The sequence below is a fragment of the Lepidochelys olivacea genome (assembly GCF_965140295.1).
Source record: "Lepidochelys olivacea isolate rLepOli2 genome assembly, chromosome: 6".
In the NCBI taxonomy this organism is placed as follows: Eukaryota; Metazoa; Chordata; order Testudines; family Cheloniidae; genus Lepidochelys; species Lepidochelys olivacea.
The window spans coordinates 86,085,030-86,108,415 of record NC_140416.1 but is presented as its reverse complement, the minus strand read 5'-3'; the positions used below and the strand labels follow the sequence as shown (position 1 = coordinate 86,108,415).

The 23,386-nt window shown below is 53.7% G+C and overlaps 1 protein-coding gene across 2 annotated transcripts in view; it reads left to right on the top strand.

The window, feature by feature from the left end:
* The window catches only part of LTBP2 (latent transforming growth factor beta binding protein 2), a 128,523-nt gene that overhangs the window by 92,938 nt on the left and 12,199 nt on the right, over window positions 1–23,386 (top strand). Inside the window, exons 11-30 of one of the 2 annotated variants that reach the window (XM_084632416.1) lie at window positions 488–652; window positions 1,778–1,972; window positions 3,280–3,299; window positions 4,894–4,933; window positions 5,623–5,712; window positions 7,321–7,446; window positions 7,908–8,036; window positions 8,901–9,020; window positions 9,719–9,838; window positions 10,118–10,240; window positions 10,527–10,652; window positions 11,286–11,411; window positions 17,172–17,294; window positions 17,560–17,685; window positions 17,972–18,094; window positions 18,480–18,611; window positions 20,226–20,351; window positions 21,107–21,250; window positions 21,799–21,990; window positions 22,124–22,207. In XM_084632416.1, the coding sequence (XP_084488542.1) occupies window positions 488–652; window positions 1,778–1,972; window positions 3,280–3,299; window positions 4,894–4,933; window positions 5,623–5,712; window positions 7,321–7,446; window positions 7,908–8,036; window positions 8,901–9,020; window positions 9,719–9,838; window positions 10,118–10,240; window positions 10,527–10,652; window positions 11,286–11,411; window positions 17,172–17,294; window positions 17,560–17,685; window positions 17,972–18,094; window positions 18,480–18,611; window positions 20,226–20,351; window positions 21,107–21,250; window positions 21,799–21,990; window positions 22,124–22,207 (2,430 nt within the window). The remainder of the gene's footprint in view (window positions 1–487; window positions 653–1,777; window positions 1,973–3,279; window positions 3,300–4,893; window positions 4,934–5,622; window positions 5,713–7,320; window positions 7,447–7,907; window positions 8,037–8,900; window positions 9,021–9,718; window positions 9,839–10,117; window positions 10,241–10,526; window positions 10,653–11,285; window positions 11,412–17,171; window positions 17,295–17,559; window positions 17,686–17,971; window positions 18,095–18,479; window positions 18,612–20,225; window positions 20,352–21,106; window positions 21,251–21,798; window positions 21,991–22,123; window positions 22,208–23,386) is intronic. The other variant, XM_084632417.1, reaches the window with a different exon arrangement.

Genomic DNA, 23,386 nt, shown 5'->3' with positions numbered 1-23,386 from the left:
TCCCCAGGGGTGCAGTTCTGAGGAAGGGGCTTGAGAGCACCTGCACTGGAGTATCTGGAATCGAAACAGAAGCCCATCTCTTCCATGCCACTTCTGTTGGATCTGCCCACTCCACTGAAGTCCTAGGGCAGAATGCCCAAGCAGGTTTAGGCTGCGGAGAGATATACTATGGAAACCGCAGCTTCCGGGAGAGGGGCCTGCAGCTCTTCACCAAAATCCTCATCAGCCAGGGGCAAAGGCCGTGTGGTGTGAGTGGGGGGTGCTAACCTGTAGGGGCAGCATGGAGACCGTTGGGGCAGAAGTGGACCAGTGGGGTGATGGCGGCTGTATGGCAGCAGAGGAGGGATGCGATAAGGCCCTGGGGCTGGGGACAGAGAGGCAGAGCTGGGAAGGACCTTGAAGGCGATGACAGGCAGCACTTTGACACTCTGTGCCCGGCAGAGGTAACAGCTTGGCCTCCGACACTAACCCTGGGCTTGTGTTTCAGCGGATAAGGCTGTGTCCATGGAGCAGGGGCTGTGCTATCGCTCAGCAGCGGGAGGCAACTGTGCCCTACCACTCGCCCAGAGCATCACCAAACAGATCTGCTGCTGCAGCCGTGTTGGCAAAGGATGGGGGAGGAATTGTGAGAAGTGTCCTGTGCTCGGGTCAGGTGAGAGCTGTGCTCACTGCCCAGCTGTGCTCAGAGTTCTAAGCCTGGAGCCTGGTCTTCACCTTACAACTTCTCCCGACTCCTCGGCCCAGAACCATCGCAGGCTCCTTCCCATGCACTAATGTGTTGGGATGTGGGTGTGAACAGTCTATGGGGGACTCAGTGCAAGGGGCACAGGCCAGCACAGAGACTGTGGTCTGCATGGCTGCTTGCTAGAAGGCAGAGTGCACTACTGAGAGTGGCCTGCCACTCTGGAGGCTGGGGTGAAGCAGAGAAGATTCCAAAGCTGGGGGATCTGCAGCACAAGTGAGTGCATCTGAGCTTGGAGGTGGGGAAGTTCCTCACCAGGCAGCCATCATGCAGCACTGCCCCAGAGGGAGACCACAGCCTTTCCTATGCCTGGGTTAGTCTGACAGTCCCTTTCATCTCACTCTGCCTCCCATAAGGTTAAAGTTTCCTCCTCTCCTAAAGTGTCAGCCTTTAAGTGCTCCAACACACCAAGCAAGGATGGGTTTGACTTTTACCGGTGTGTTAAGTACTAAAGAGACAAGCACAGAACCCCACAGGGCTGGGAATTCCTACACATCCCCCTGGACTGGGTGGAAGGCGTCTTTGGACATGTGCATCAAAGGGCCAAAGTACTAGAAGGTCCCTAGGGGTTGCAGCATTGTAGCCATTTATCTGGTCCCTTATCCAGCCTTGGCAGGCTGTGCAGCCCCCTCTGCCCATTATACGGCTCTCTCCTGTTGATGAAGTGATAGCTGTCTTCAGATGTGGGAGAGTGTTTCCTTGGTGCTCCCCCAGGGAGCTTTGAGCCAACGGAGAGATTCAGTCTCCAGTAGCTGTGAATGCTAACCGGTATCAGTTACAGACACACCCAGCGCTGGGAGCAGATTCTCTCTGCTGGAAACATCCACCCTTCACACCATGCTCTAACGTACGGTGGCTGATGGATGGAGGGTGTACACACACACAGACACACACCTGCCGTTCTCATCTGTGTAGCAGAAGACAGCATCTTCAGTTCCTCCATTGGATCTTGCCAGAAGGGCAACCTCGTGTGCTCGCAACTGGTTTCTGCCCCTTTCCCCCACATGTCAGCCTTGCCCTGTGTCTCCCTTGCAGAAGCCTTTAAGGAAATTTGCCCTGCAGGACATGGCTACACCTACTCCAGCTCAGATATCCGTCTGTCCATGAGAAAGGCGGAGGCAGAAGAGCTGCCATTCAGCTCAGAAGAGCAGGGGGAGAGCAGCGACCGGACGCCCAACTGGGCAGCAAAAAGGCCGCAGCTGCAGGAAGCCCTGAGTGGTGGAGTCACAGGTATGCTCCTCGGTGCTGGAACCTCAGCAGCAGAAGGTAGATTGGGATGTGATGCAACATTAGTAGCGGCTATGCACACAGGTGCCCTGGATGAATTCCCTCTTTCATCCTCAGGCTGTCCCTATCCCAGGGACTGTGCTTCCAGCTGAAGTGGATTTGGGTCAGCTCCAAAGCTATGCAAGGCTCTCTTGCCCCTGTATCCCAATGGCATAGGGTATGACCTTTTCAGAACTCCCTGGTCCTGCTGGGCAACCTTTGAGTCCCAGCCTCAGATCCTCACATGCTAACAGGTGCTGCTACTGCCAGATGGCCATGCTGCCTCCACACTTGGAAGCTGCAGTCTGATTCAGATGTGCCCTGCTGAGCAGAGCTGTGGGTCCAGCTGAGTTTAGGGCTCAGTGTGAATTCTGGCACAAGTATCCCTGGACGGTTATCCCAATGCACTCAGGCTGGGAATCCAAATCCAGAGAGGGGAGTGACAGTTGTCACTGGAACCAGGGTCTATTAGAATGTGAGTTCCCTGCGGACACTGGGGGAGGAGCCAGGACTGGGGCAACTCAGTGTGCTAGGTTTGGAAGGACAAGTTCCCATCTTGTGCTGGGAGAAACGGGAGGCTCCTAGCCAGCATCTGGGAAGCAAGTGAAGTTAGTGCAGCCTGGGCTCTCTGAGGTATGTGGGGTGCTGACGCTTCTGCTTTAGCCAGCAGATCGAGGGACATGATCGTTCCCCTCTATTCGACATTGGTGAGGCCTCATCTGGAGTACTGTGTCCAGTTTTGGGCCCCACACTACAAGAAGGATGTGGAAAAATTGGAGAGAGTCCAGCGAAGGGCAACAAAAATGTTTAGGGGTCTGGAACACATGACTTATGAGGAGAGGCTGAGGGAACTGGGATTATTTAGTCTGCAGAAGAGAAGAATGAGGGGGGATTTGATAGCTGCTTTCAACTACTTGAGAGGTGGTTCCAAAGAGGATGGTTCTAGACTATTCTCAGTGGTAGAAAATGATAGGACAAGGAGTAATGGTCTCAAGTTGCAGTGGGGGAGGTTTAGGTTGGATATTAGGAAAAACTTTTTCACTAGGAGGGTGGTGAAACACTGGAATGCGTTGCCTAGGGAGGTGGTGGAATCTCCTTCCTTAGAAGTTTTTAAGGTCAGGCTTGACAAAGCCCTGGCTGGGATGATTTAATTGGGGATTGGTCCTGCTTTGAGCAGGGGGTTGGACTAGATGACCTCCTGAAGTCCCTTCCAACCCTGATATTCTATGATTCTTGTTCTGAAATTCACCATGTGCTGTTTAATTTTCCAGGTCACTCTCCAGATAGTGAGGTGAGTCAAGCCCATGCTGCTGGCAGATGATGGGGTGGGGATATGTTTGTGTTGTACTTCACTAGTGGTAAAGGGATTGTTTAAAAAAGTAACCAGAGGGAAACACTGAATGTGTTGGAGTTGGAGTAATGAGGGGAAGTGGTGCTGGAGGAGGTTAGAAAACACCCAGACAGCCAGGCATTTTCACTTACTGCAGATCAGCTGCAACGTTCAAGCCGCAGCTGATGCTTTGGGCTTGGGAGCAGCTGACACCCCATTGTTGAGGGTTGGGAGCGAATGGTGTCTCCTCCCTACTCCCGCGATAGGATTTGGGGGTTTGCCTCCTTGTGCCCTAAACCTTTAGGAATAAAGCTTAAAAATAAGCTGTGAAGGGAAAAAATGGGGCTTGTGACTTTGTTGTGTTGGCTTCTTTGGGATGGTTTGGTTTGGTTGTTTCAGTTTGACAGCAGACGTTCACATCCAGTCTGTCTCCCCAGTGTGCTCCTATGACCTGCATTGCCATAGTATCTGAGCACCTCACAATCTTTAATGTATTCAGCCTCACAACACTGCGGGGGGGATAGGGAACAGCTGTTAGCCCCATTTTACTGATTCCCCACCAATGGAGAGATGAAGTGACTAGGCCAAGGTCATGCAGGGGCTCTGGGGTAGTGCTGGGACTTGAACTCAGATTTCCCCAGTCCTGAGCTAGCCCCCAGACCCCTGGTCATCCTTCCTTTCTAGCTGGGAAAAGTCTCTGATGACTGGAGAATTCGTGAAATGATGACAGTCCGAAAGAGTGAAAGTCGAGCTATTGAGGGGGAAGGAGTTTAGCCAAACTATAGAAAACTGCTTTGGTTTGTGTTTAATGCCTGGTTAATGCCAATGACTAATTAACATCCTGAATAAGGGAGTCTTTTGCCAAAGAGTCGGTACTCTTGCCCTTTGAGTTGAAGATTCAGAGCTCACAACAGGCATCCCCAGGATTTCCCAGAGGTTCTCCAGCAAAACCAGGAGAAACCACACTGACACTTTGGAGATTGTCCTTGGGAAAATCTCTGCCAAAGGATTGCCTGCCCAGTTCAGGTTCTGGAGCGCCTCACAAGATTAGCCAGGCTCCCATCTGGGGCACTAGGTAATGCAGATACCTGACTCTGAGGTTTGTAGCTATGCAGTCGGCCTGTGAAGGAGACTTGGAGGGAACTGAATGCAGAAATCTTAAAAAAAAGGATTACTTGTGGCACCTTAGAGACTAACAGATTTATTTGAGCATAAGCTACAGCTCACGAAAGCTTATGCTCAAATAAATTTGTTAGTCTCTAAGGTGCCACAAGTCCTCCTTTTCTTTTTGCGAATACAGACTAACGCGGCTGCTACTCTGAAAGAAATCTAAAAGGCTCCTCGCTAGGCATAATGCGTTGTATAGGGTCCAGCACACGGAGGCTCCAGCCATTCCACACACTAGCAGCTTGACCTGCCATTACAGTACCCTTAGTGTGAACCAGCAGCCAGGATGGGGCAGGAGGAAGCTCACCTCTCTCTTGCCCCTTGGCTAAATACATCCCTGGGCGGTCTAAGCAAAGCCAAACTTTGTGTTTGTGTTTCTCACCCACAGGGCGCTGCTGATGCCACCCAAGAACCTGCCACACACCCAGGTGCGTAAGTGCTCAATTGGCTTGTGAATAAGCTACAAATAGAGAAGAGAAAGGAGGACCAGGGTTGGCCCAGCTGGCAGCTTCAGGCTGTGCTGATAACCTTAGGGCCAGGGAAAGGCAGCTTTATTTCATAGGCACCTCCTAATCTCCTTCTGTGTCGCTCCAAATGGGCTGTGCTGCACAGAACCGGGAGGCGCTGCAGGAACGGGGGAGCCACATGAGATGCAGGGCACGGAGGGCCACACTCCGTTTCAAGTATTGGAAGAGCTGTTCCTCCAGCCCGGGGATGGGGCTCTGTTATTGTCTGCCCACATTCATGGTCTCTGCATGCTGGGCTCTGTAATGGGCACCACAGGGTGGGGGTGGGGTCAGGTTGCAGGGGTCTGCACCCCCAACAAGCAGCAGCAAGGTTGCTGGCTGTGAAATTTCTCAGCCGTAACACGAATGAGGCTGGATCAGGTGATAACTGGTCTCAAGATGTCATGTGGTAGAACATATGCAGCAACCTAGATGCTGGGCTCAGAACTGGGGCTTGGCACCCACACCTGCTGCTCCGCAGCTGATCCCTCCGTATTGTGAGGTGCTGGGACGTAGAGGTTGGGGGCTCATGAACAGGGCTTAGGCTTTGACACTTGCTCCTGTGTCCGACTGTGATCCCAGGCTGGTGCTCACATCTCTCTCATCTGCAGGGGATGTAGTGGAGGAGACATTCTCTCGCCCTCCTGCCCAGCCAGGCCCAGAGGCTGCAGGGGAGGGCACTGCTGCAGCACAGATCACAGGTTCGTCAGCAGCTCTAAATGGGGTTTACCTGCCTCACCTGGTAGGCCCTAAAGAGAAATGTGATCCAGTCAGAACATAGGGCCCTCCCCCACAAGGATCCCTGGTATGCCAAACCCTGGTAGATCCCTCCAGGCCTGGGTGTGTGCTGAGGGATCCAGGCAGATCCCAGTGGGTACAAGAGCAGATGCTTTGGCTTTCAGTGCCCTTCACTGTGTAATCTGTATAACACACGACCTTGTCTGGATCACATGGAAGGGAAGCTTAGGATTCATGCCATGAATGAACACAGCCCTTCATTGCTGCCCAGCCAAGCGCAGAGACTTGTCACCCAAGAGAGCCCTCACTTTGATTCATGTGTTTAGCATAGGTCAGTGTTATTTCCCTGGCATACATCTCCTCCTGGTGCGCACTGCGTCTGCTGTGCCTGCCCAGGGCTACGGGGATGGAGGCGGTCCGCAGAATACGTGAGGCTAGCTGGATCTCTGCACTGTGAACAGCAGGGTCCTCTGAGCAGAGGGGAAAGGGAAGGGCTCCCCGGGGAAGAGACATCACAGAGGAGGTGGCAGTGACTCCCAAGGAAAGGGACTGGCAGGGTCTCACTGGTGGCTTTGGCCCAAGCCCTGCTGCAGTCAGAGTTGAGTCATCTGGAAGCTGTAGTGGAGCGGGAAGTGTGTGGCTCCCAGGGGAGGCTTGTTTACTGCGTGAATAATAGCAGTTCTGTTATTCTAGGGTTGTCTAAGTGTCTGGGAGTGCTGCCCCTGCTTGGGGCCAAAAGCACCCTCAGAAGAAACCCTGGCACAGGCACCTTGCTGTGGAATGCGCCTCCCACAATAGCCTTTTGTTTGTGTGTGTTTGTGTGTTGGTTTGGTGATGGGATTGTTTCGCTGTTGGGGCGTGTGTGGGTCTCTGCTGGCCTCTCCTTGCCCTTTCTGCATTCACTGCTGCTAAGCTGCTTCCTCGGGCTGCCCTGGGATTAGTGAGACCAGGCTGGAGGCAGCAGGAAGGGAAGCAGCATGTGAATGGCCCACACTGAGTGGGCACTAAAGCCCCGGGGACTGTGCCTGCCCTGCCTCCCTGCTCCCAGTGGCCAGTTACAGGGCTGCACTGGCTCCTGGGGAGGCGCTTGCCTGCCCAGGCCAGATAGAGCTGGTTTGCTGTTTTCTTCTGAGCTCTCCATGGGCTTTCCCCGCTTTCCAGCGCAGGGGTGGGCCAAGGTGTCCCAGCCTCCTGCTCTCGCTCAGCCCAGCTAGGAACAAGTAGAGACGATAGGCAGTGCCTAGCTGCAGGGCTCTGGAGCCCTGGGAAGCCATGTCCACTCTGCTAGGTGCACTGACCCAGGCCAACCCACAGGTGCTGGCCATTAGTGCTGCCTCTCCATTCTTGGGCACTGGGGGTCCATGGCTGTCGTGGTGGCTGGAGGCTGCTGAGGCCCAGCTCTGGCAGCTGTCTGAGGTGCAGGGGCCTTTGAGCTGTCTCCCATTCTGTCTGTGATGTGGGGGAGGTGCTAGTAACTGTGCGGGGGGCTGTGGAATAGGGAAAGCCCTGTACTATGTGCTGGGGGACTGCAGAGCAGGGGCCTGTGACTTCACCCTGTCTGTCTCCCTCAGAAATCAATAGATGCTCCTCTGTACCCGATCCCTGTGGCCCAGGCACTTGTGTGAACCTGCCCGGCAGATACAGCTGCATGTGTAGCCCTGGCTATCGGCTACATCCTGGCCTCCCCCGATGCATTGGTATGTCCCTAGCTCTGCTGTTTCTAAAGGGGACAGTGGGGAGACTTCCACGTCAGGAAACGGGGCATGTGGAGAGAGGCTGGCTCCTGAGCACAAAGCCTGGCCGAGCCAGGCCCCTTGCAGGGCACCAGCCCCGCTGCCTTCCTGAGCAGAACAACCCTGTGGCTTGGGATCATTCTCTCTGTCCTACTTCCCCAGTTTTAGTAGCCAGGGGACTTTTGTAGGGCAGAACCCTCCCTCTCCCGCCATGTGTGGGGATGTGATGCTGCCCTCCAGTGGTGGATGGCAGATAAACGGGGGCCCTCCCATGTCATCTAGCAAGCTCCCTGGGGAGGGAAATGCTGAGAGGGGGAGATGGGTCCCCTCAGGCCCTTGCTTATCCCATCTCCAGAAGTGTCTGTAGGAAATGGGAGGGCTAATGGTATTTCCTGAGTGACTCTGTTCCTCTGCTCCGGACCCAGATGATGATGAGTGTGTGGGAGATCCCTGCGCTGGGAAGGGTCACTGCATCAACAGTGTGGGCTCCTACTCCTGCCTCTGCTACCCAGGGTACACACTGCTCACCTCCCAGGACACACAGACCTGTCAGGGTAAGTGACACTCCAGCTGGCACACGCCTACAGCCCCGGGGGGCACCTTGCCCGCAAGGTTCCTGTGACCTCCCTCGGCTACATGTTTCCTTGGTAATGGAGGTTCCAGGCTCCTCCTTTATATGGGCTTCCCCCACCACTACTGCCCAAGCCTTCCCTAGAAGGACCCCTCATGATGGGGCAGGGGAGATTGCATTCTCCTTGCTCATTCCCCCAGCCTCTCGCTGAGACGGGGCAGCGCACTGTGCAGACTGGGGAAGACTCTGCAGAAAAGAGTCAGTTAGCAAAAGCTTTTCTTCCAGAAAACCCCTCAGCTTGGGGCCTGTCTGACCCAGAGGCCAGTGGCGTGGAGCCCAACTAGCTCTGCATCCCCTGCCCTGTGTCCCAAGCACCCTCTCCGAGCATCTGGAGAGGACAGGAGGCAGCTCAGCAGAACGTCACCCACTGGTAGCTGGCAAGCAGCCTTGCTCCTTGCTCCGCTGCTTGTCTGGGCTCATGAGCTGGGCCCTCTGCCAAGCAAACAGGAAACCCTGGCCCTGGCCCAAACTGCCTGCAGCCTGCTTTGGCATGTGGGGGTGACCAGCAGCAGCAAGGAGGGGCTGGGGCATGGCAGAGTGGAGGTGTGAGTGACACAGGCCCGTGGGGAGTCTGGCCCTGAGTACAGCGTGGCACTGCCTTTCCTCCTCATTGGCATGAGGGCAGAGGTTGGTTCTCAGGAGGGATTTCAGTGAGGGGAGGGGAGTGGCCATTCGGAGTGGGTTTGTGACAAAGGGACAGGGAGGGCCCTGCACACAGGCAGAGCTACCTCTGATGCCCTTAGCTGAGCCCAGTTCCCTGACGGGACCTATCCTTGGGTGCTAACAGATCTGAATGAGTGTGAGCAGCCCAGCATGTGCCTGGGGGGGCAGTGCACCAACACACCTGGATCATATCACTGTGAGTGTGCCAGGGGCTACATCATGGGCCGCAGAGGACAGTGCGAAGGTGAGTTTGCTAACCTCCCCTACGTGAGCATCTCCAGCCATTTTGTGCAAACCTCAGCTCTCCACACCCCCCTCCCTCCAGATCTGCACTGAGGTACCTGCGCCTTCTCACTTTGTCACTTAAGTCGCCTGACGCAGGTCTGCCCCTGCTTGCCTGGGGGAATCCCCACCCCGCTGCGGGAGAGGGGAGCTCTCTCCCCAAGTTCATTCCCCTTCAGGCTCTGACTCACCCCTCAGGCCCAGTGGGACCCATCTTGAGCCCCGTCTTCTGGACTGGAAAGGGAATGCGTTTTGTTCTTGGGCTGGTGCTTATCTTTGGAGATTTGGCATCTGTCATTGCTTGCCCCTGTTTGAGCCCTGGGCTGGCAAGTACATTGAAGGTATGACGTCTACAGCCAGCTGCATGTACACAGCATGTCACAGTGATTGAAAATCAAAATGGACATCCTACCAGGTGGGAGAACAGGCCACAGAGACAATGAATGACAAATGGGACTCATGAGAACGTCCTTCTGAGCCCCAAACTCAATGCACCATCAAGCCCATCCGCTTAGAGTCACAGTCACTCTTACTTTGGCCAGAGCTGGCTGAGAAGGTGAGATGCAGGTGACTGTGGTCCCAGCTGCGAGGGCGTTCTGGATGGGACTCAGTCTGTCTCTCTCTTTTCCTGGAGTCTGAAAGCAGGGGGTCTCTTTGCAGATGTTGATGAGTGTGCTGATCCCAACACCTGCCCCAGAGGGAGATGTGTCAATGCGCTGGGCTCCTATGAGTGTCTCAGCTGTGCAGCTGGTTACCATCCGATGAATGGAAGATGTGTTGGTAAGGAGATGAGAGCTGTTCCCCGCAAGACCCCTCCCCACCTTGTGGAAACTCCCTCTTGCATGGCAGCAATTCCAGCCCTAGCCAACCCCTCCTGGGACTGTAATGTGCCACACAAGCCTTGTGGGCAGGCACTGGCTGTGGGAAATGGCAGGCAGGAGAGGCTAGTGTGTGTACGGTGAGTACCACGCCCTGCAGGATTGGGTTGTGGGGAGATCCCTGGGGATTTTAGAGCATCCCTGTTCCTGGCTTGATGGGCCCCTTTGCTGTGTCTTGCAGATGACGATGAGTGCTTCGCCGTGGGAACCTGTGCTCATGGACTGTGCATCAACATGGCTGGCTCCTTCAGGTGTTCCTGCTACCATGGCTATGAAGTGACAGCAGATGAGAAGAGCTGCCAAGGTATCATATCCTCTACCAGATGCTTTTGGACCCAGTCCAACTCCTAGTGAAGTCTGAGGCATTGTTTCCATTGAACCTGGGGCATTCCTGAGTACATGGCCTGGCTGCCTATACCTCCCTGCCCCAACTAGGGTAGCTAGGTCCTGAGATCCTGTGGGGCTAGCCCCTCTCCCTCCTTATCTATTATTGATCTATTCTCCGCAACACACCTGGCTCTGAGAGGAAGCCCCCCCCTCCGTGGGCTCCTCCCTGTCCAGCTCTCACTCTGGTTTGTGGGTTTATTTAGATATCGATGAGTGTGCGACCCACAGCACCTGCCCCATGGGACTCTGTATCAATACCGAGGGCTCCTTCTCCTGTGAAGCCTGTGGTGCTGGATACACCGTGTCCAGAGATGGCAGCATGTGTGAAGGTATCTCCTGTGGATGGTGAGATGTGCGGGTGCCAGGGAGACTGGATTCCCTGGGAGGATGTGCTTGCATTTAGGAGCAGGCCATTGGTGGTGTCTGGGGCTGGCTTTCCAGCTGTGGCTGCAGAATCTCGTAATGTGCATGGCACTCGGGTCACTGGGCATCCCTCAGCCCAGCTGAGGCAAAGCTGCCAGCTTGTGGCACAGTATTTGCAGGCTGCAGTTGTAATCAGTGCCCCTAAGGCTGAGTCTCTGGCCCTGGGTCTGCATCACTGGTGACCTGAGCTGAGCCACTCTTCCTGCAGCAGCTCCAGCTGAGCTCCCTGCACTCAGGAGAGCTTCTGGGGGACAGCCCCCGAACCCCAACGAGACCCACTTGGAGAGCAAAGGGCCTGCCTAGGAAACCTGCTTCAGCAGTTTAGCTTTTGCAGTGCAATAGAGAGCAAGAGGGGGTTTTGAGGGGAGGTCACTGGGGGTGACAGGTGTTCAGAGAGGGACCACTGCAACTTTGGAAAGGGGTCTGTGAGTCACAGAGCTAATCCCCCAGCTGGCTTTGAGTACCTGGCGGGCGGGGGAGCAGAGTAGGCACGCCCTGTCCTTTATCCCATCTGGAGTTCCAGTCTGTGCTCTCCCCAGATATTGATGAGTGCAGCTCACCCGCTGCCTGCCCCTTGGGAATCTGCACCAACATGGACGGCTCCTTTGCCTGCCGAGCCTGCGATGCTGGCTACATGCTGTCCTCCAACAGACTCACCTGTGAAGGTAAATCACCCGGACTGCTCTCTGCCTCTGCTGGGAGCTGTGGCTGCAAGTCAGGCAGTAATAAGTGTGTCTGTAGTGTCAGACTTGGAAGCTAGGGGTCTTGCTCCCATTGGGTCACACCCCCAGTAGGGTCACGCCCCTGCTCAGGTCAGCTTAGCCCTGCACATTGGCAGCCATACTGTTTGGAGGGGCAGTGGGTATCTGAAGGGAAATGATCAGATCTGGGAAGGGGTACAGGTACAGAACTCATTAATGAGATTCTCAGATGATACTAATTTAGGGGGAGCTGCAAGCCCCAGCGAGGACAGCGTAATACAAAGAGGCCTTGAGAGAGCAGAACCACAGGCAGGGAATAGCAGAATGGGATTCTGTTCGGAACAGCATGGCTAATATGCCTGGAGAAAACAACCCTGAACCTAGGTAGTCAGTGGGAGGGGGAAGGCTTGGAATCCGGAGTGTCTGAGAAAGGCATGGGGCAGTAAATTAGGAATTTCTGATGCAATGTGGAAGCAAGCAGGGCCCATTTGGGCTGCAGGCAGAGCTATTTGTGTCTCTGAACAGGGGGAATAGCCAGGTCCTACTTTGTGTAGCGCTGGTGCATTTTGTTGTGGGCACCTTTTTATCAGAAAGATATTGGCAAATCAGAGGGAGTTCAGAGAAGACCAGCCAAGGTGATCAGAGGGCTGAGCTATAGGTAAGGCTATGATTATGTCGCAGAGGTCGTGGAAGTCACGGAATCCATGACTTCCAGAGACCTCCGTGACATTGGGGCACCATAGCAGCCCAGCCACCGCCAGGAGCAGGGGGCCTTCCTGCAGCAGCCAGCTCAGCTCTCTGCCCCCGCGGGTGGCAGAGGATCCCCAGCAGGCGGCAGGGGATCCCCCCCCCAGCTCCGTGCCCCCACAGGCGAGGGAGATTCCCCCGCAGCTCCCCAGCCGCCGCTGGTGGAGGGACCCTGGCAGCTCCCCAGCTGCCGGCGGTGGTGAAGGATCCCTCCCAGTTCCCAGGCCCCATGGGTGGTGGGCCCCACTCTCAGCTCCCACCCTGCAGGGCACTGGGGGATCCCGCACAGCTCCCAGCCACTGGGTAAGGATCGGGGGCCACAGCTGGGATAGGGTGCTGGACCCTCCTCCCTCCCCATTTTGTCAGGGATACTTTTAGTAAAAGTCAGGGACAGGTCACGGTTTCCGTGAATTTTTGTTTTTTCCCCATGACCTGTCCATGACTTTTACTAAAAACATCCATGACAAAATGGTAGCCTTAGCTGTAGAGAAGTGTGAAATGAGTTAAACCTGTCTAGTTTGGCTAAGCCTCAACTCTGGGGGTAGGGGGACCTGGGCGGAGTTTATAAATGTCTGCCGGGTATAAGCTCCAAGGCAGAGAGGAATTATCTAGGCCCATGGTGCAAGGGTTCAAAACAAAACAAAAATAGGCAGAGGGTTAACAAAGACACGGGCAAGCCAATGAAGGAGAGAAAGCTGGCAAAAGGGTGATGAAGTAATAAAGGCCCCAGTTCAACAAAGCAGTGAAGCACAGACTTAACTTCAAGCAGGCACGTGGTGGTATTGAAGTCACCAGCACCGCCCTCTGGGTTAGGGTACATCCACACGGGTGGGTTTCTGTTGCTGTAGTAGCTGGGCAGTAGCAGGACGCCCTGAGCAGCATTGCTAGGTGGTCTACTTAAGCTTTAGGTGCAGGCCTGCCCTGAGAGCGCTTTGCTAAATAGGGATAGGTAAGCATGTGGATAAGTGTTTGCAGTGTCATGGGCAATAATAATAACAAAAGTAATAAGGGGGTTAGACTAGATGAGCCTTGCAGTCCCTTCTAACCCTGTGGTTCTATGAACCAGGAGGACTGGGATGAAATTGGGGAAGAGAAAGCAAATGCTGGGCCTCAGCAGAAACTCCCAGACAGTGAGATCTGTCAGACTGCAGCAGACCTTGTGGAAGAGAACTCCAGCCTTCCCTAGTGACTGCTAAACCTGTGGTTGTTAATTGTTCTGTTCCCTAGGCCCTGTTGTAACTTGTGTGGGTTTTTTTTTCAAGTGTAGCTCTAAGGCTGTGCTCTGTCGTGGGTCCCTGAAATTGTGGTGTAGAACATGAGTTTATGTTGCTAAGTTACCCAGGAGTGGCAGAGCCACAGGTAAGGTGTGCAGAGACTCCTGCCAACTGGTCCTCTATACCCAGCTACACCAGCATAGGTTCTGGATCAACCACATATTCAGCAGGAAAGCTGCCTTAGGAGCGTGACTGAGAGAGTTTAAGGTTCTTTGTTTCTCCCCTTTCTCCTATTCACCCAGCTGTACAGGCCTCGGAGGAAAAGAAAAAATAGAACTAATATTGTTTAGACCACCCCCTGAAAATGACCTAAAATGAAATTTCTGTATCTCCTAATGCCTGAAATCCTGCAGCCTGCTATGGTCATAACTGTGTGCTGCATTCCATTGGGGATACCCTCCCCCAGCACCTTTCTGCTAGTATCAGGGTCACCTTTAGGATCCGAGATATTGGACCTTAAATCTGTCTCTGGCCCAGTGCCTGTCATGGGTGTTCAACAGGGATATTTTTGGAGAGAAATCCCACATTTGAGGGCAAAGAAGGAAACATTTTTGTGGCAGGTTTTGTTTGTTATGTGAAGCAGTTCGGATGGCTGGAATGGTGGAGAAGGGCCCTTCGGAGATGGATCAGTGGGCAGAGTGCAGATGTAGTCCAAGGTGCTTGATAAAGACCCCCTGGTGATGAGCATGGCATGAAAAGCTAGTGAGGGAGAACTGTAGCTTCTCTCATGGCTTGGCAGTGGAGTACTTGGGAACCACCAGCACACAGATGGTAAATAAACCCACTAACAGGCTGTTTGTTTGGGGTAAAACTCATGGGCAGAGGCACACTGCATCTGGTGATTCCTCCTAGAGCGGGAGAAGGCGTCTTGGCCACTTTTCTTCTTCCTCTAGGTTTACAGCTGGGCCTGAGGCACACACAGGAAAATGAGGTAAAGTTTCCATGCTCCTGATGGGATGGAAGGATTGCACATTTTGTTCCATTTGCGGGCTAGTCATGTGACTCCCTCCTTAGATGGGTCTTTCCCGGCATGTCACTTCCCCATGCTCGCCGCTAGAGCAACTGCGGGAGAGAGCACTGAGGGAACATTATGAAGTGTTTGGTGACTGACCCCAGGAGAAACTGTTCCAGTCTTCCCTTGCTGGATTGGTGTCCATGGCTCTAGATTTTGGGTTTTGTGTATAAAAAACAATAAGGGTTTTGTGTTGGCTTACAACAAATGAACTAGGGCCTGGATCATCTGCTAGGGAACTGGTGGAAGCTAGGGATGTTTTAGAACTGAGTGTGGTAGGAGTAATCTTGCCCCAAGGCATAAATAAATGGTGCCCTGTTGTGTACACCCTGTGCTTGTCATTTAGCAGAGGCAAGGTCCCTGCTCTGCCCTGAGGAGCTTTCAGGCTCAATGTTTCCATCTCTAACTTCTGTGATGGGAACAGACAGAGCAAGGGAGATGGGGAATGTTGTTGGTGCCCTCTGCAGCCTGCAGGCTGGTACTGACGGGGAATCAGTCCTTTTAGACTCATGTGCTTTCTTGCAGTCAAAAGAGCTGCACTCAAAGGCACTGGGCCCTGCCTGGCAGGCTGCGGGGACTGAAAATGTAGCAGAAATGTTGTTTCCTTCTGAGGACGTAGAGCATCACACCTCCCCTGGATGGACCCGTGGAAGGGTGGGAGTAAGGAGTTTTCACTGCCCTGTGGGAGGATGGAGAGCTGCCTCCTGCCCTTGCCCCCAGCATGCATTAGCTGAACTGAATTGTGTTCCAAAAGAGGCAGGCGAATGGGACAGTCCAGGGTGACAGAGCCAGGTGAGGCCGAGGCTATGTCTGGCTTTCTACAGTGGACATGGTCATACTGGGATATGGAAGCCCCTTTCCCTTAGTGTTACCTGCACACTCTAGGGCACCCCACCTTTACTATTCCGTGGGCTCATGGCGTAACCCAGTTAATTTAGGCACCCCCACCCTTTCCCAGGTTCTAGGGCTCTGGTTGAAAGGCACCTACCCTTATCCAGCTCCTATGGCTCAGGGCGTAATTTTCTGCGGGTTTGCGGCACCATTTACCAGTGAAAGAGCCTTACACAGTAATATTCTTAACCTCTGTTTATTAACAGTTACCAAAACAGAATACACATGCTAAGCATACAATGCTTCCAATAAGGCAGACAAACTTTTCCTGGTGGCCAGTCAGGATCAGGTCGTCTGGGGCTCCTCCAGCTTCTGCACAGTGTGATTGCAGGGTGTTGAGGTCTGGCAGCTCTGATCTTGGGCTGTGTCCTGGAGTTAGGTTCCAAAGAACTTCCTTTTAGACCCCAGTTTATATACTTAAACTTGAGTCCTGCTTAGCTGTACCTTAACCCAATGGTTCTCAATCTTTCCAGACTACTGTATCCCTTTCAGGAGTCTGATTTGTCTTGTGTACCCCAAGTGTCACCTCACTGAAAAACTACTTGCTTACAAAATCAGACATAAAAATACAAAGATGTCTCAGTACACTTACTGAAAAATAGCTTACTTTCTCGTTTTGGCCATATAATTATAAAATAAATCAATTGGAATATAAATATTGTACTTACATTTCAGTGTGATACTTGAGCCTGTTTTTCACTTGTGAGCCCAGACAGAATGCTATCAAACAAAGTTTTTTTTAAACATCTTAAGATCCGTTTCTTTATCTGGTGATCTGGTGGTGGTGGGTACAATTAGGACAGGATTGCCTTCTTAACAGCCCGATATTTCATTGGTTTAATATAATTTAGATGGAATGTGAGGATGTGACTTTCTGCTTTTTAGCTCATGGCTGCTGCTGTCTTAATGTGGCTGCAGAAAAAGGCCTCAAACCTTACATTAGTGTCATCCCATCCCTCCTCCTTACACCCCCACCCCCGTACCATCACTCCCTCCTTAGAGCTTACACCCTGCAGGTAATAGCAGGTTGTTGGCCTGTCCCCCAGCCACGTCTTAGCCCAAAGGAACAGGTTTAATTCCTTCAACCTTTCATTATTAGTGAAACTCTTAAAGCACTTATGATGGCTGGGGGAGGGCCAGGACAGATTAAGGGATGACTGGGGAGGATGAGGGTGGGGAGTTTCCACAGTCGGGAGAGAATGAGGGGCGCCTGTCAGGGAAGGGATAGGCAACCAGGAGAGTGGGGTCTGATGGGGTGTTTGGGGGTGTTGGGGCACTTCACTGACATACACTCTTGTGCTGTTAGCTTGACCCTTGTCATGGCTCTTCTCTGGTTTCCCTCCAGTTTGTGGCCCAGTTCTGAACTAACTTGGGGACGGGCCCAGGAGACTGGGGCCTGGGTTTGGTTTAGCAAAACCTCCTTGGTTGGTCCTGGTTTGCCAAGGCAGGACTAGCTCAGATCTGGGATCCCTGGGTAAAAAGGCACCAGAGTCTGAGGGAGCGTTGGAAAAGGTGCTGCTGTAGCTCCTCTAATCGCAGCATTCGAGAGCTGTATAGAGCCTCTCCGCTCAGCACCCCTTGACGGGATCCCTCTTTGTAGGCAACCCCAGGATCGCACTGTGGGCTGACAGCCAGGGGCTCTGCGCTCAGCGGGCGGGAAGGTCTCTGAACTCTAACCTGCCTGCGGCTGTCAGAGGCCTGAACGGCTGCTGCCCTCAGCCTCTGTTTGTTTGTAGCAGTTGCTCATTGCACACCCGTACTGGCCCTGACTCTTAATTCTGTGCCTCTCTGCCTGGGCAGATATTGATGAGTGTGAAGACCCCACCATTAGCTGCCTCGGGGGAGAGTGCCTGAACACACCGGGCTCCTACGGCTGTCACTGCCGCCCTGGATTTGAGCTGCTCAACGGCACTGTGTGTGAAGGTACAAGCACCTCCAGGGCCTGTCCATTCCGTTCCCCTTTGGACTCCACCAGGGAGTTTGGGGCATCTGCTGGGAATTCCCATTTCTACCCATGCAGGGGGGATTGTAGTGCAGCCTGGGACGATGCACTCCCTGTGCCTGCGATGAGAGGGCTGGATGGGGCCCTAAACCCTCCCGGGGCCTGCCCTGTGCGGACGAGGGGAAGGGCCCTCCTGCCATCTGCCCCCAGCAGATTGTGTGGAGCTAACTCACATTTCCCCTGCAGACATGAACGAGTGCCTGGGCAGTGAGATCTGCGGCCCCAATGGCGAGTGTCTTAACAGCCATGGATCCTATTTCTGTATTTGTGCTCCTGGCTTCTCAAATGCGGCTGGGGGAGTCAGCTGCCAAGGTGAGGGACTGGGAGAAATGGCAGCAGCTAAATGTGCCTGGGACCCTGGCTATCACCCTGGGCTCTCCCTTGCCCCTGACCGTCCTCTGGCTCTCCCCCTGCCTGACTCTGCCCTGTAGCTATCCCCCTGGGCTTTCCCCTGCCCCCTCGCCCTCCCCTTGCCCATATCCCTGGCTCTCTGCCTGCCGTGATCCCTGCCCACTGTGGATAGTATTTATTGTGCAGGGACCAGTGTACACCCATCAGACAGCCTCTGTGCTAATTCTCATCATGTCGTCTCTTCCAGATGTGGACGAATGTGCAGACAAATCTCGGTGTTTGCAAGGCCAGTGTTTCAATACGGAGGGCTCCTACAGATGTTTGTGTGAAAATGGCTTCAGGCATTCGCCAGAGACCGATGACTGTGTAGGTAAGCACTGGTTTTGGGGGAACACAGGGCTCTCCCCAGATCGCTGGTGTATGTATGAGGGTCTCCTTCCCCACACAGAGGGAACACCTCTATTTCAAGTACCAGTGACAATCATCACTTCACCCCTGCTCGAGAGCCAGGAGGCCTCTGCCCCTTCATTGGTTCTCCCAGTAGCTGACAGAGGGCCCCAGGGCCCAGAGTGGGTTTGTGGGTTGGGAGGCCTAGTATCAGGTCATTCGTGGGTTTATGGGGGCAGTTGCCACAGGACCCCAGTGTGGTTGGGGTCTAGTCGCACGAAGGCTCTCCAGTGGGGTTGTGGGGTTCCCAGTTGACTGTCCCATCTCTTTGCCTTTCTCCCTCTGTGTCTGTTGTCACCGGGTGACAGATGTGGACGAGTGTGCAGATTTCGGGGACACTGTGTGCGGCACATGGAGATGCCAGAACACTGTGGGTTCATACCGCTGCATTATGGGCTGCCAGCCTGGCTTCCACCAGACCCCGCTGGGTGATTGCATTGGTGGGTACCGCTGCATGATCTGTGCTCTCTCGTGGGGGTGGGATGGCTGGCTCAGTTGGCATCCTGAGGGTAAAGCTTGCTGACATGCCTGTGGTCCTGTCCCCGGTTAGCAATGGGGAGGAGGAAGTGCTTGGCCAGTGTCGATGTAGATAATGCTGAGTGCTTGTTTTCCTGGCTGTTTGTGTCTAGACTTCTCTCTTCTTGGCATTTGGTAACAGATGCTGCATTGTGCAGCTTTTCCTCTCAGGGAGATTCCTGGGGAGGTTACAGTCCATTCCAGGGCTAGGATTGTATTGCAGCACAGAGTCCACCAAGAGGCAGCTGCCTGCTGGGGTTTCTGGCTGTGTCTAGCTGCCTCCCTCCCTCCCTGGAGCTGCTGGATGAGCTGTGCTCTGACAGAGGCTGGTAGCTTGGCTCTGGGGTTGATGCATGGAGATCCCCCCTGCAGAGCCCCGGGGCTGGATTTAGAGCTCCCAGCCAAGGGCAGCATTGAAAGGTGACACTACAGAGGGATTATTGTGGCATTAAAGAATCCCCCAAACTCTCATAAGATTGTGAGGGGGAGCTGTCACCAGCCGGGGCCCAGTGTTGCTGCTAACACATAGGTTAATGCCATCTGAGCTCAGCTTCCGCTCCTTAACGTCCAGACAATGCCAAGCTGCAAACATGCAGCTTCCTCAGCTGTTGTGAGGAAATCTCACACCTCATGCAGCAATGGGAGGGGTATCCGGGTGCACTGTACAGCCCGGCAGCCTTCTTCTGCAAAGTCACACCCCCTACCAGGCGAACCAGCCCCTGCAACCCTGACTTCTTCCAGCTTTGGGGCACCCCAGATATCTGTGGGTGTAGTTATGGACAGGTGAGGGGTCCCAGCAAGCCTCCGATTATGCCCAAGAGGCCATAAAGCCAAGGTTTGGGTGCTTGTGGGGTCTATGTGTGCAAGGAGCAGGCTCTGCACAGCTGCAGGCAGAGCTCTCCATGGGTCCGGGTGTGGAACTGAGGAAGGAGAAAAAGTGCAAGTCTGCCACTGATCAGCAAGGAGGTCAGGAGCAAGAGAGCACAGTCCCTATCTGTGTTCATGGCCCCCATATGCTCCCACATTCTCCCAAAGACTCCTATATACCGGCCCATAACACCTCATATTCAGCTTATTCTATCCTGTATCAACCCAAACTCCCCTATCCTTGTCAATAACCTCCATATTCCTCTATACCTGCCCATGGCCCCATACCTATTTGCACTCCCCCTGTCTCCTATACTTTCCCATATTCATCCCCTATACCTCCCTTTATCCATCCATATCGCCTTTCCCCCTAATTCCCCAGCCCTGCCCGTGTCCCCTGTGTATTTTTCATCCCATCTCTATCCAGCTGGAGCACTGAATTATACTGGAGGTTGCCCTTATGGTGGCTCTTCCCCTGTGCTAAGTTGTTCCCCTTCCTTCTTGCAAACTAGGGAGGGGAGCTGGGCAGGCCTGGCCCTGTGATCCTGCAGCGGCAGGTGTTGAGAGCTTTCGCTAGAGGCTGATCCAGGTGGGAGGGCTCTGGGAGTGTGATGTGGATGGCCTGGGGAAGGGAGGTTCTGCAATGACCTGGGCCCTCCTCTCTCCTGCAGACATAGACGAATGTGCCAACGAGACGCTGTGTGGGAGCCACGCGTTCTGTGACAACACCGATGGCTCATTCCGCTGCCTTTGTGACAGTGGCTATGAGAACTTGCCCCCAGGCCAGGATTGCGTGGGTAAGAGTCACTCAGCGCTTCTGGCCCGCTGCCTTCACGCTGCCTCGGTGCCTGAGCCTATCTCTCCAGCGCATGGGTCCCTGCACCCTTTGTGCTGCACAGATCAGTCTGCCCACATCTCAGTGGGGGTGTCCCTTCCTGGCAGGGGGTGGGAAAAATCCTTTCCCTGTGGCTTCCTCAGGATCCCTAGCAATGGAAGCTGTTCACAGGCGGGTGGGACTATGAGCAAGGTCAAGAGAGGAAAGTGGCTACCAGGTGAGTCTCCAGGACATGGGCCCCTTTCAAGCAGATGGACACAGGGGCCCCTGGAGGTCAGAGCAGCTCACTTGGGGGATCGAAAATGGGCAAGGCCAACACCTTCCACCAGGGAGGGGGCTGCAGGTGAATGGCGAAGAGATCGATTATTGGGTGTTTACATTGGAGTGTGCCTGAATTGCAGCAATTGGAGGAGGAAATGCCCTGTCAGATCCCACCTAGTCCATTCCGGAGGGCCAGGGCAGGGTCTGTTCCCAGCGCTGGGTCCAGGTGAAGTTTAAATGCTCCTGGTGAAGGTGCTTCCTGCGTTTCATGGATAGGGAGTCCTCTTGGTGTTCAACACTGTGCAGCCTGTCCACAGGCTTGTTCCCTCCTACCATGGACACACACTGAGACACAGCCCCTCTGGGGCAAAGAGCATCCGCGACTCTGAGGACTCAGGTGGATGCACTGTCCCACTGCGGAAGCCTTAAAGCCGTTTCCTTTGCCTTGTGTGACAGACGTGAACGAGTGTGAGCTGATGGTAGCCGTGTGTGGGACCGCGCTCTGTGAGAACGTGGAGGGATCATTCCTGTGCCTATGCCTCAGTGACCATGAGGAGTACGACACGGAGACAGGAGAGTGCCGGCCACGAGCTGGCATGGGTGAGATCTCACTGGGGCGTGAGATGGGTGCTAACAGGGCGGTGCCGGCCACAAGCTGGCATGGGTCAGATCTCACTGGGGTGTGAGATGGGTGCTAACAGAGCAGTGCCGGCCACGAGCTGGCATGGGTCAGATCTCACTGGGGCGTGAGATGGGTGCTAACAGGGCAGTGCCGGCCACGAGCTGGCATGGGTCAGATCTCACTGGGGCGGGAGTTGGGTGCTAATAGGGCAGTGCTGGCCATGAGCTAGCATGGGTGAGATCTCACTGGGCAGCAGCTGGGTACTCAGGGGGTAGTGCTGGCCAGGAGTTGGCATGGGTGAGATCTTGCTGGGATGGAAGCCAGTTGCTGCCTGGGCATTGTTGACCATGAGTGGGTGTGGGTGAGATCTCAACTGTGGGGATCTGTTCTGAAGGCTGAAGAGTCGTGCCAGGGAGGCCACATTGCCAGCCCTGTTTTCATCCTGGGAGATTCTGGATGTGGGGTGACCTTCCCTAGGGCTCCAGAGTTCAGGCTGAGAGCCCGGCATTGTTGTGTTGTCTCTCAGGGGACCCTGAGCGGCCCATAGCACCACGTCCCCCTGGCTTGGAGCGGAAGGAGTGTTACTATCACATCAGCGACGTCCAGCTATGTGACAGCGTCCTGGCCAAAAACACCACCAAGGAGGAGTGCTGCTGCACTGAGGGGGCTGCTTGGGGGGACAACTGTGAGACCCACCCCTGCCCTATCCTGGGCACAGGTAGGGCACCAGCCCCAGAACTCCTCTCCTCATGCAGATCAGAGCAAATAGCATGCTCGCCGTGTCCCAACCTAATCATAATACAAATTTCTGGGTTTTTTTCTCTCTGCCCCCTTCCCTTCCTGTGTGCCAGTGGAATACAGCGAGATCTGCCCGAGTGGGAAGGGCTATATCCCCGTGGAAGGGACTCTGCTCTTTGGACAGACGTCATACACAGGTACCAGCACCTTTTCTCCTCTGCGGGGCCTGGGCTACTAGAATGGTCATCTGTACCCCACACAGGCTCTGAATGGGTTCATGTGGGCCTGAGAGACCAATTATGTTAACTGGCTGCATCTGGAGGGTAGGCCAGGCTCACTTAAAGAGGCGTCCCAGCTGGGAGAAGCTGTTGGTGGTTGCTATAAAGGCAGGAAATCTGACACAGAAGGGAGCTGGGCTGGAGCGAGGGACGATTTTCTGACACCAAATGAAGTCCCTCTGGTCACTGAAGAAGAGTCTATTAGAGAGAGAGAGAGAGAGAGAGAAAGAAAAAATGGACACAATGTGGGGGGGGGAAGAAAAGAATAGAAGCAGAATCAGGGGATGATCTCAACAAAAAAAGCAAAGCTGAGGAAGGAAATAAACCAAAATGCTACAATTATAAGATCACTAGTCAAAGAACAAGATTCGGTAATGTTAACCCTTTGAAAGTAGCTGACTGGATTAAAAAAAAGCATAGGGGATATTGTAAGAGCCAAGAGGCTGTGAGATGAAGATTTTGTAGTTGAATGTAAAAACAAAGAACAAGCTGATATAAAAACTAAAATGCTAGGGAAAGTTAAAATAAGTTACCAGAAGGTAATGTATGGCATGCCATTAGAGCTGACCAGTGATGAGAAAACCAAAAGCACAGGAGAAGATAAAATGTTAGTAAGTAAGCAACTGATCAGTAAACCAGGAGGAGAAAGCAAAGCCATCAACCGCTGTAGTGTTGAGGGATGGCTCTACCTGAGAAAGTAACTCTAGGGTTTCAGATATTCAGAACCAAGTCATATATCTCACTCCCCTAAGGTGTTATAAGTGCCAATGGCATGGGCATGTCGCAAATGTTTGTCAAGGGAAAACGAAATGCAGTAACTGTGGAGGAGAGCATTCCTATGAGGGGACAGAAATCAAAAGTAGTAACTGCAGTGGTAATCCCAGTCCAGCATATAGAGGATGTATTGCATCAAGACAAGCTACTGAGAGACAAAAGACAAAAATTGTTAATAACATGCCTTATGTGGCAGCAGTAAGGAGGCTCTCAAAGCATTAGGAAGAGAAGGCAGAGACAATCAGCCCAGGAAAAAAAGAATTGTGGACACAGCCTTATTCGATAAAGAGTATGATAAACACTGCAGAAGGAATAGGTGACGAT